Genomic DNA, 12913 nt, shown 5'->3' with positions numbered 1-12913 from the left:
AGAACAGATTAAGAAACAAAGTAACTTTTAACACAGCGGCACTTAATGAAGAGTCTTCACGTGACGATAAACAGCGTTTGTCACCGCTGCTACATCCGGGACACCAGTGTTTCACGTTCTCCTGTAGTATTTACAAACCACCAGCTGAACTTTGTATGACTTTCACCAGTGGCTGCGTTACTTTGTCGTCGCGATGCGCCTTAAAATGAGCAGTCCGACTTATCGATAACGGCAAATCAATCATTATCGCTCAATTTCCGTCATCGATTATTATTGATTCGTCGATTCGTTATTGCAGTCTTGGCTGTTATTGTCTGACACTATTAGATGGGAAGGTGCTGGCAACAAACAGTCTCTATTTTAGTTTCCTCTGGAGTCCAGACGTTTGTGATTGATTCTCATGTGTCTGTAGTTGATCAGTTTTGCAACAGTGAGCCTTTCCCAATACAGTATATTTGGTAGTCAATATCACATTGTATTAGTCATGCCTGAACACATATACCATATAGGTATCTTGTCATTAACACATACTGTACATATATGCATAAACAGAATGCACAACACCACCCAAAAAAAAGCAAAAAAATGGCAGGAAACAGATACCTTTGCGAGTTGAAATCAGCGGGGAATCTGGATGCATTGTGAGATATATACCCATAACTGCATAGAAGGATGGAGGGTAGACAGGGTGAAGGAAAGCAGGGGTATTGAATTAACCTGTTTCCATTGGACTGCTGAGCCTGTCAATTCGGTTTTTCTGACTTTCCTGTAAGAACGCCTCTGGCTTCTTGCTCCTCACTGACAGCCATATCTCAGTGTGGATTTCGACAGCAATGCATATTGGCACACACAGTAAACCCTGGCTAAACAGAAACTTGGACTAAGCTTTGAATGCATCTTACTTGACCCTGAATACATAACTTTGGTTGTTACAGCCATCTGTGTATCAGCTCCAAGTGCTGCAAATTCAGTTGATCCTCTCTGACACAATGACACAATAATTGAATCAAATGCTTGAACATCAATTGTTGTATTATTACAAAATCAAGTAATAGCTATATTATATACTGTATATTATATACATATAATAGTGTTATATTTATATATATTAGACCCTCAAACAAGACAGCAGTTTAGCATCAATTACTTACAACATACTTTAACAGCGTAAAGGATATGAGGATATTGCTGGAGAATAAAAAGGACTGAATTTCCCAAAGCTCAAGGTAAGCTGGAAATAAAAAACTGCAAAGCAAAATGAACAGGGGGCACCTGTGATATGACTGTATGCCAATAGCTGCATACTCAATATGAAGACATGTATGTACAAAGAGCTCTGTATTTCCCAGATGGATTGCATAAAGCAGTGGTGTGGCACTGCCTGTAGATATGTATGTACAGTAGGTGTGTGTGGGTGCAGCCTTAGATGTACATGTTAATATATTTGTCATGTAATTTGATTGCATCCATGTCGAGCAGCATTAGAATGCAGATAGGGGCATCCTCTGATGAATAATACAACAAGCTCATAAAAGCTCCTTCAAATGAGCTTAGCTACCCAGGACTAACATTGCAGAAAAAAACCCTCTGGTGAAGGGCATGGTGGAGAGTAAGTGTCATGAATAATTAAAGAGGTTTTTGAAAAATTCAGCTTTATCTCACCTGCTTGAAGGTCACTTCCCTGTCGTGATGTTTGTTTCCTTTTAAAGGAAAAGTTATCATTCATTGTTCAGCCGAGACCAATGTCTCTCCCAAGCAGGAACAGGACTACTACTGAAGGTAGAGTGGTGCTTTGCAAACATAGCGACCTTAGTGTATGTCAGAACTGGAAACATTTTAAGGTGTTTCTCTATCCAGCTTCAGCCTTGATCTTTACCCTCAAAAATCTGTTAAACAGCAAAAAATGCAAATGTACCTGCATTTAACAAATATAATATTAAAAAATATATATTTAATAAATATATTTACAGCAGCACTTAACCTTCAATCATATTGACTCTGTTATATTCCCATATACTACCCCCACTATGTTGTTATTACTGAGATATTAGATCCCTATTATGCTGAAATTACTTTGACATTACTGTACCTTCATCACCTTGTTATTTCTTAACTATTTTTCCACCTTTACACTATTGTTACTCAGCTTTAAAATCAGAGACTATCATATTGCAAAACCACCATATACCATAATAAGTCAGAAGCTAAGAGCAGAATGTAAGTCTGGTCTTGATAACTATCTTAAAAGCGTAAATAGAAAGAAGAAGAAATTAACCCTTATTAGTCCCACAGTGGGGAAATTTGTTCTCTGCATTTGACCCATCCCCGCGGGGAGCAGTGAGCTGCCATAGTGAACGGCGCTCGGGGAGCTTGTGTAAAGTGACTCACTCATGGTCACACCTGATTCCGCAGACTGGGATCGAAACACGGACCTTTGCCTTCCGAGGGCGAACCATTACCAACTACGCTACCAGGCCACAGTTAAATATCTTAACTGACTGTGATACACCAAATGCAGGGCTTTAAAAATAAATACCAATCAGTTGTTTCATTCAAGTTCCACATTCAGTGTAGTTTATTGCAGCTGCACAGACATAGCAGTTCCTCAGGCTGGTGATTTAAAGTCATGTAATTATTCATTTGTGCTTTTCATCAATTAGAGGGTGATTACCAGACTTGAAATATACTTGATAAAAAGCAATTAGTAAGCAATTTCAGTTCCTTTAATTATTCATTACTCACTGAATTATGCAATCAATGCAGGTAAAATGATAAGTTCAGTAACAGCAATGGTAGAATAACGTGTTGTTTTTAGAAACAACGCAAAAAAACAATGCAAAAAAACACGTAAAAGCTGCAGTTATCATGAATAAAAAGAGACAACCCACGAAATTATCTGATGTGCAGAGTGTTTTTATCTTCTCACTGCTTTCAAATTAGTTAGGGGAGGAGGTGAATTATTTTATAATAAATTATTTTATAAGCACATAGGCACTCTTATTCTTCTTTTCATTGGGAAAAATTAGACTTTTTCTTGGGTTTTTCTTGCTTGACTAACTTTGATTGGTTTCCTTTAGCCAGCTGTTATGGCTACTCAGTATCAGTTTTAATGATGTGAAGACACAACTGGAACACAGCTAAGGTTGTCCACACTGTGGAGGCAGTCAAGTGGAAATGTGGCACACCATCAAAGGTCCGAATTCCAAAGTGAGTGTTTTAAAAGCCTCCTGGTTACAACACCATGTTTCTCACACTGCACCGTAGCAATTAATTCACACTATTATGGTCCGAAGTGTGAACATCGATCTTGAAACTTACAAGTATCTTCCAAGCGCAGCAGAGTAAGAATAAATCTTCCTTGTGTAAGTGACAGAAGTTGAAGTTTAAAACCACATTTTGAGTCATAAGCTTTAGGCTATAGAGTGAAATAATGCTCTAGTAAATGTAACAAACATACTTGTTTACGTTGTATACTGCATTTGTAGAAGAACACATTATTTGTAGTCTAAGAAGCAACCTGATCTAATGTGAATGGAACAGTCATGCCTGTGCAAGTCCAAAACCATTGCTGCCTGTATGAGCCCACAAAATGCACTAAATGGTGTACAGTATAAACTACTGCATAAATAAACAAAAATACATTTTTGTTTTTTCCTTAAATATAGTAAATACAGAACCCCAAACTGATGGTTGTGCACAGGCTTGAAATACACAAAGCAAATTATAATATATCAAACCCAGAGTTACTGCTGTGTGCTGACGCCACTGGTGTACGCTCCTGTGTGTAAACATACACTGTAAACCCTGATTAGTTACAGTAACAGAACTAAAAAAAATTAAGCAACTGATTGCCCCAAATCTTTTAAGTTTATGAACTTAAAAGTCAAATGTTTTATTTTTATTTTCGGAACATCTGACTCATCACAGCACAGGTAGGGTCACCCAAACCAACAACATTGTCCAACACATCCCCCACAATGCTCAGCGACCCGGGAACCCTCAACTCTCAACCAGACATGCTGTAACTATGCCAAACAATATACTATGAATGCTGTACCAGACAGTTGTGTAACATCACAAACTAATAAATTAAATTAGCAGCATTATAATCTACTCAGAACTAGTCATACGTTGATTTTTCAGTGTCGTAGAGAACTACAGTCTACTAGCAGTCAGTGAGGCGGCTGGATAAACTAAATGATACCACATTAGTAACAGAAATGCTGTCGTTTTCATACAGTTTTAAAGCAGCCAATTACAAAGCTTCGAATCCTGTCTCCATGGAGACACAAACATGTGACAACACCACCAAAACTTGTGTTGCTTACTTAATAAGTCTTGCTGATTTAAGAAGAAACAAGGTCATCAAATATTAGTTTAATTCACTAAAAAAGAAAAAGAAATGTCACAGAAACTTGTTAGTAGAGTTTTCTATTAAAAAACAAACACAAGTTTACACTACTTGATCACTTATTTTGAACATTTGCGTTTACAATTGAGTTATAAAAGTGTATCAGTATATTTGAAAAGCAGATTTGGCATAAGCAGGGAAGAATCATTTTATAACATGACAAACTGATGTATGCTGATCAAATGATATAAACTTTTTTTAAATAAACACAATACAAAAATTATACAAATACAATAATCTAGAACTAGAAAAAGTTTTTCTCTATTTTTATTTATTATTTTCAATCACAAAAACCTATTACAACAACCTTTCATTGCACATTCTACAGCTTGTAAGTAAATTATTTGTCACATCTTCTTGCAATAACCTGTGCGAGTGAATGATGTAAAGAAATTTGAAATATTGAGGCATTTTTCTTGTAATTACAGTTGCTCTTGCAGTGCTGAAAATAAAGAGCAAAATAAGACACAGTAGTAAAGTTAAGTCTAGAAATTACTCTTGTGCTGTTGTGTAGAAAAGTGTGACAAAGCCTCAGTCGATGGAACTTACGGTAGGAAGAGCTCACAGGAAACCAGGTGTTGATTGGTCAGTGATGTGATTCCTGTAAGTGTGGAGTCATAACTCCACCAGTTCTTAGGCCACTGAGTTTCAATACTGGAAAGACAGAAAATGACAGTATGAGGATCACTGCCATCATTCTGCTTTTCTGTTGGCTTGAAGAGACTGAAAGGCAACACTTGCTCAATGTGATTCATGAAGGTGAGAATCCTATGGGCTGCTTGTTTAAGGTGCTAGAAATGCAGCCAGGCAGGAGCACAGTGAGTTGCAACTGCCTTTTGGAGATTAGAGAGATTAGGCAGCCTTCTTAATTGAGCACAGATTTAGTGACGCTTGAGCGGTAGGAACAACAACAGTGGATATGTTTATGAAAAGGAACAATGTAAGTTGGAAAGCTTATGTCAAAAGCTGTAGGGTGTATATGGGACTATGCTATTCAACAGTGTCGTGATCCAGTGTAAATGTCATCTCCAAACAAGACAGACTACTATGTTTGCTTTCATATGTACTGTACAAACTGGCAGACAGAGGCATTAATACTACCTGTATTCTCAGTCATTGTAAAGGATGACAGCCCTGATGCTGTAAAATAAATCACTGAGTCTTTCTTTCTCAGATAACACTACTGCCAGACATATTGATATCTGAAGACATCGAAAGTGTTGTTTCGGAAAGGATTCACTTCAGCGGGACGTTTGCACTGCACTGACTCAATGAACATGCTCAACTGTTGGACAATTTGTGTTTTGTGAATGGAGGCTTAATTTAAAGAAAACATTTTTTTATTTATAAGGTAGTGCCAGAAAAATACAACAAGGAATTTGCAGACCTAACTTGTACAAAGACAAAAAACAAACACACACAAAAAACACTGCAGCAGCACCTGCACCGATGGAGCAGCACAGCCATGTTTGGAGAAACCAAAGGCTAGAAAATGTTATGAACTGTTGCATTGTGACAAACATGTTGCCCAGACCTTTCCTAGCAGACTGTGCTGGATGATCCTGTGTGCATGATAAACTCTGTTAAGTCTTTTAGAAGGTGGCATCTTTGCATGAGAAAATGGAGGCAGAGCATAACTCCTTATTGTTTCACATGGAGGTCCAACAGTTGCTTTGTGGCAAGGTGCTGGCTCATGTGTATGAGCTGGGAGGAGATTCTTTTGATTAATTAATTCCAAAACTACATGGAAGTGATGAGTGGTGTGCAAGGCTGGCATATTGTACCTGGCAGGATATAGTTCAGCTTATGAGTGCACAGAGAACACAAGGCCAAAATAAAAACCTTTATATAAATGGGCTTACAGGCAAAATGAATGAATTGTGTTCTAAAGGTGCATCTCTGGTGACATGTTGAAAGTGGAAACCTTGACATGTTTCCAATCACAGTGGGAACTGTGAGATAATACAATATGTAAGCATTTGAAAACCAGGTATATTATTTCCTTTCAGCATCCACAGAATACCCTGGCTGGGTTAGGAAGACGCTGACATCATGAGAGCAAGAAGAATTAACCAAACTAAGACAAGGTTGTGGTTTAAAGGTAATCTTTCTAAGTGTTTGATCAACTGCTACTGAGTTCTTCATAGTGACTAACTGAGTTATTTCACCTTTGCCACAATTTTCCCCTACATACCTATGTGAAGTGAGCCTTTCAAACTTGAATGCTAAAAAAACAGAGACATCCTGATATCTCAGACTAATACTCATAGGGAAAGACTCCGATGAGGAAAATTATCATAAGCCCAAGGCTTTTTATTTCTTATGCTCTATGCTGCTTTGACTTGACATTGTTTTATATAGTACAGCAATACATACTGTAGGAAAGACTCTTCAGTTTTAGATTTACTAGATCATCTTGTTCCTGCTTTTAAAAAGATCCTGACCCTAAATCTGTAAAATCTGTTGGGAAGGACTCTCAGAGCTAACATTTTACATATGTAAGCATCATCTGCTCTTTTATTAGCGGCACTAAAGCATTTCTCTGACTGACTATTCAAAATTTGCATTAATACTTTTCTTGGTGTGCTTTCAAGGGACATTTAAAATTATGAATAGGCATGTACTGTAATAGTCAGCCTATTCCAAACCACCATGCTTTACAGGCCAGAAAATCCCTTCTACTGTGTCCTTACAGAAACTGTATTGCTCGTTTGTTTTCACATTCTTTTACAAAATTCCCACTTGCTGTAAATGAATAAATAGTAATAATTTAATACCAGCATGTACTGTACGTGCTTTAACATTTTGAATGTCTCTGTAGCAGATTTAACGCACGGAAAGTGACCACATGGCACTTGACCAATACGGAGCACAGAGTTTTGAATACTGACAATAGAACATCATCTTTGTCAAGTCACATTACAAAGTGGAGAGTTTGAAAACAAATGTCTCTCATCAGCTGTGTGTAGCTTTTGAGTAAGGACCAATATCTAACAACTAGGACCAATACTTTCTCAACTCTTTACAGTAGTTGCCACTTGCTGACACTACTGTGTAATTATTAAATGCATTTACAGTATAATGATTGAAATAATAAATAAAATTGTAAAATAAATATGCAATAGATATAATATAGGAGGAAAACATTTGTTTCAAATCAAGCAGAAATAAGCAGGGCAGTTCTTTTGGAACATGTATACATTACATTCATACATCATGAGTAAGTTACCTGTACACATGTAAATAAACAAGCATCCTATAATGTTCTTTTAATCTTCTTGGCTGGTTAAATTCAAACATTGATTTAGCTGCTGGGTTTACTTGAAACACTTACATTTGCCCGTAAGAGGAAGACATGTAGCAATACAGGTCACAATGTACGGAAACCCATGATGTAGGTATGTTGCTACTCTAGGATTGCTACCGGAATAAGTAATCACATATTATTGTAATAGCCGCTAATCACTGCCCAGCATTCATGGCATTGTTAATTGAATCTTTATCGTCACTCTGCCAGATGAACAACATTCCACTCACAGCGTGACAACAACGCTTAGAGGCGTTACTCTGCAATTTGTTTCATGACATGCGTACTCTTGTGTGAATCTACAGACAGCGAATGATTCTCCTCCATAGACTGCAATGTTTTTTCTCTCAGAGCAGAACTGCTTTGAACGTGCTGCTGTGGCCACAATTGTGGCCTCAAACATGAAATGTTGTGAAATTCCCATTTCTAGGTAGTATGGTTGTAATCGCAGGTGTAAGGAAAAGCAAAACAAGCACAACAAACTATAATCTAGGTCTAAATCAAGTTATGAATTTACAGAATAATTAAACCCCTATTGTATCACTTTTGTCCAAAAAGGAATATCAGAAACTCAATTACCACAGTTATTAAGTGTGGGTGTGGAAAGTTAACTTCTCAATGATTGATGTATTTACATTTATCTCCACTACTCCTTTGTAATACCAGATTCTCCTTAGCAGAGCCAGTACTCCACACTCCTGTCATGTTGTTTGCTGAACTGTGTTGACCTAGTGCTTAAGCCTTTACCTGATGCTTTTCTTTTCTCTAAGATGTACCTTAGGCTGACACATTCATAACTAAACAACTGCTGTCCTTCGGTTTAACTGTTAAATTAATATTAATACTAATAATAGTGTTAAGGTATGTGCACACACTCATACAAACATATACATATATCATATACATATGCATTATACATAATCTCATAATACTTAATAATAGCCATGACATTCAATATCACAACTACCATAATCACACATTATTGATATTGATAGTGATAAGTACCAGTTAAGGGGGGGCGGCACGGTGGTGCGGTGTAGCACCGTTGCCTCAGAGCGACGGGGGAATCAAACTCAGGCGGCCCAGTTGCCTTTCTGTGTGGAGTTTGCATGTTCTGTGTGGAGTTTGCATGTTCTCCCCGTGTTTGCGTAGGTTCTCCGGCTTCCTCCCACAGTCCAAAAACATGCATTTGGTTGATTGGCTTCTCTCTGTTGAGAGTGTGAGCCCATGAGTGTGCGTGTGAATGGTTGTTTGTCTTTGTTGACCTGTCCAGGGTGTACCCTGCCTCTCGCCCATAGCCACCCCCGCAACCTCGCATATGGGATTAAGCGGTGTGGAAGTACCAGTAATACTTACAGCTAAGTTTAGAAAGCCTGTTTATCAGCTCAGGTGTTGAGTTTCCCACAACAAGGTTAGTAAACCTAAGTGAATGAGTGTGGAGAGATGTAGTTTGGAATGTTGGGGCAATGTGAGGGTTGTGGTAGTTCCAAGTGAATTAGCAACACCACCTAGTCTCAAAAAGGCTGAGTTTGATTAACCTCACACGGGTTTGCACCAATTATGTTGGGGATATGCGAGGAGCACAAATTATAATAATTGGATTTATAGCTCCTGAGTGGAGATACCAATTTGGTTTATAATTTAGATTCACAAATTTTGGTTATCAGCTTAAATATATATAACTGTATGACAAAGGTCTATCGTTTGGTAAGTGAAACACTTAACTATTATTGCTTTAATAATTATTAATTGAATTAATAATTACTTAGTTTACGGAACACCACCCTGTTGCCAGGGACCAATAACCAATTTGGAATAGCCAATACATTCTCAATTGTATTTAAGTTAGTTGAAGGGTGAACTCCGTACCATAGCCGACTCAATTCTCCAGTGCTGCAAAAACAGAATCCTAGCAGCCAGGGATCCCACGCACCTTCAGTTCCAGGAGAGCAAGTGTTGCGACCCAAGCCGCCTACACAGAGCCCCCCAGACAGAGCTGCAGCAGCCACAGAGGCAGCACCCGAGGTCAGAGTGGGCCACCGTGGGTCAACGCTGTCCGCCCCATGAGAACCAGGGGCAAACACTCCCCCCAGTGGGAGGGTCGGCCTGAAAGAGTGGAGCCCGAGTGGGGCCCACCCACAGTCCACCACCACTACACGAGCGGAGCGGGGCCTACCCGATCAGCCAGACCTCATCCCCTGGCGCCACAGCGGCCTGCAGCACAAGGCCAGCAATTGGTGGGGGTCAGCAGAAAAGAGACCACCCAGGCAGACAATCAACGTACACCGGGCGGAAAACCGGACCCCCCACACTCCAACCGCACCACACGCATACAAACTCACACAAACACAGATGCATACACCCACCCGCACGTACATCAACACACATACATCATAAACTCTCTCACAACAAACAAGTCAATCATACGTGAACCAATGCACTCTCGATACATTCTCGCACCCACACCATTCGCTTGATCTCATTCGTGGGGAGGGTAGGTCTCCGGCCTGCCGCCCATGTTGCCCCAGGCAGGGACTGCAGCTCCTACCAAGCCCCGCCCAACTCCCCCAACCCGGGAGAAGCAGAGGGCAGCAGAAAAGGCACCCCAAAACCTTGCAACCCAGCTTGGACGTGAGTGTCTGGAACTAAAGTGCACTGAAGGTGGGTGACACCTCGAGGAGCACGATCGCTGGCTGACAGTGTGTCCCTTGGACAGTGCCCCCCCACCCTAAACGTCTTTTTGCAGTTAAAACTGAGAAAAGAGACAGCCAAGACCCGGGGACCGCAGTACTACTGCCCAGGCACCACACGCAGCACAGCCAGAGCCATCCTCACCCTTCTTTCACACTTACTCATTCTCTCGCTCAATTATGCCCATGCTCGCCCTGTGTAGTGCTACACTCAAACCTACACACATACTCTGTGGTTGTGCATTGAGGACCAACCTCCGCCCAGGGCCCAATGAAGGTCACAGCCCGAGTAGTCCGCCAACCCCCCCCCCAACAGGCCTGAGCAGTTACCAGAGGACATCAGACCGCTAGGGCAGGCAGCTCCCCACCCAAGCAGGGGCAGCGCTCCAGGGGAGAGACACCCCTCCGGGCACAGGCAGGCACCCCCGGAGGGACTCCCTCGGACACAGGTCATCTAGGTTTCCACCCCCAGGCGGCAAGCCCAGAATCCACCAGTCCCGTTGTCCAGGTTCCTTAGGTAGGCAGGCACCCCCAACCACCAGTCACCCCCCAACACTGTGCCATACATGACGCAGCACCCGAGCTCCACGCATCAATCAGAGTATAGTTTTGGTCATGGATTTGATGAAGCAGACAATGTGTCTAAGGTGGTGTAATCTACTGTAACAAGCTGTTCAGGTACTGCTTTTTTTTTTTACTTTTCCAGTTCATAAGGATGATTTATATCTTTATTAACTCCAGTGTCAACACTATATTGGATAACTCAGCAAGTCACAACTTCACACTCACAACTGTGAAGTGGGACTAGCGTGAATAAGGCTTGCGGTCTCTCAAACACGTAGGGCTATATTCGGCAATATAGTCAGAAGCGTGCAGTGGTTGAATAGTGCCACACAGTACCACAATAAAGCACTTAAAGTAGCACAATCACAAATTACAGCACTTCAACGTGCACCTCTTAGATTCACGCAGATCTATAACAGCGTTACAGTCACATGATTGCGGAAATACACAGTGATCAGATCGCATGTTCAGCAACAGCACAACAATAAAACAATTACTGATCCCCTAAGAGTTCTACTCTGCTCAGACTTAAAAGGAATGCCTCTGCCTTACTGCTCAATCCTGGTGGGAAGATCCGGCATTGCGTGCGTGCATGCTTGCGCTGTTGCGGTTCGGTCCAGGTGTGCGTTGCGGTGATCGCGTCGTGTTCAGCTGAGGTGGTGGGACGATTAAGCTGGTGGTTTCCTGCCATGTGGCCGGAAGTAGACGGGTGATCAGGCCCGTTCTCTGTGACCATGTCCACGTTGGTTGAGCTGCTGGGTGCGGTGGAGGCTCCAGGTGTGCCGGTGCAGAGGGAAGCTCCGGGTGGATGGAGGCAACAGAGAGGACGAGGAGAGCAAAGGTTGCTCGATCCTGGTGAGACGATCTGTCGCGGAGAGAACAAGGGACAGGGACAAGGTCGGAGAGAACAAGGGGCGAGTCTTCGGTCGCGGCAGCTTTTTATAATCATGTTTTTGGTCACGCCCATCCTATTGGTTTATCCGATCAGGGTGGCTGACGTCCAAGTTTGTCCGCCGTTTGTCGCTTGTATAAGCGGGGAGTTCGGACGTCTCAGCGGGGTTGCCAGGTATGGTTCCCCAGCCTGGCGCCTGGTTTTGGCGCTCAGATTTGAAATCTCATTGTTCTCACGCACTACTATCAGGATGAAGACATTACATGCAGGCCGCAGTGCCTCCTTTGTTTGAGCATGTGGGACCTTAATACTAATCCTGTTAATAACAGATTATACAGATGAGGTCCCCCAACAGGAAGCAGGGTACCGGGGTCCGCAGAGCCAGGTTCCAGACTAGCTCTGCTCCCCATCTAACCGCCCCATGCAACCCCTATCCATGAATAGATAGGTGAGACCCAGGGACTGCAGTACTGCTGCTCAGGCACAACAAGCAGCACACCCAGAACCACCCTTACCCCTCTGTCACACTTAGCCATTCTCTCGTTCTCTTGCTCGCCACGTGTAGTGTGCCACTCAAACCTACACATACTCTGCAGATGTGCATTGAGGGCCAACCTCTGCCCAGGGCCCAATGGGGACCGCAACTGGAGTAGCCCACCTGCTTGTAGCAATCTATCTGCTGTGTTATTTGTACAATGAGGGCAAATATTCAAGTGTCTGAGACCCATTTGGAACATCTTTTGTCCTGTATAATGTGTTCTATGTGTCAGATTTCGGCAAGGATCGGACCCACATGCACAGCGATGACTCGGTAGACAGTGGATATAGTTAAGAGAGTTTTTAATGACAGAATCCAAGTCACAAAACGGTCCAGGTCATTCACAGAGTAGCAACACCACAGGGCTTAGGCAAAATCGGGTCCGAGGACAGGCGGGAGTCAAAACCAGAAAGGGCTCAGATCACAGGAACAGAATCGGCGGGCGTAGACAGGTCCAGAAACGAGCAGAGTTCAGTAACAGAGTGACTTACGAGAGTGGTCAGGATCAGAC

General features: G+C 41.9%; 1 protein-coding gene across 7 annotated transcripts in view; it reads left to right on the top strand.

Moving 5' to 3' along the window:
- Positions 1–12913, top strand: part of ntm (neurotrimin) — a 337950-nt gene that overhangs the window by 110185 nt on the left and 214852 nt on the right. For 2 of the 7 annotated variants that reach the window (XM_055514684.1, XM_055514685.1), the window contains exon 2: positions 6421–6512. The exons of the other annotated variants lie outside the window; for them this stretch is intronic. In XM_055514684.1, the coding sequence (XP_055370659.1) occupies positions 6464–6512 (49 nt within the window). In that variant the 5' untranslated portion in view covers positions 6421–6463. The remainder of the gene's footprint in view (positions 1–6420; positions 6513–12913) is intronic. 7 annotated transcript variants of the gene reach the window in all.

Source organism: Betta splendens, chromosome 14, assembly GCF_900634795.4.
Source record: "Betta splendens chromosome 14, fBetSpl5.4, whole genome shotgun sequence".
NCBI classification, from domain to species: Eukaryota; Metazoa; Chordata; class Actinopteri; order Anabantiformes; family Osphronemidae; genus Betta; species Betta splendens.
The sequence above is the reverse complement of the archived record's forward strand: the minus strand, read 5'-3'. Positions and strand labels throughout refer to the sequence as shown.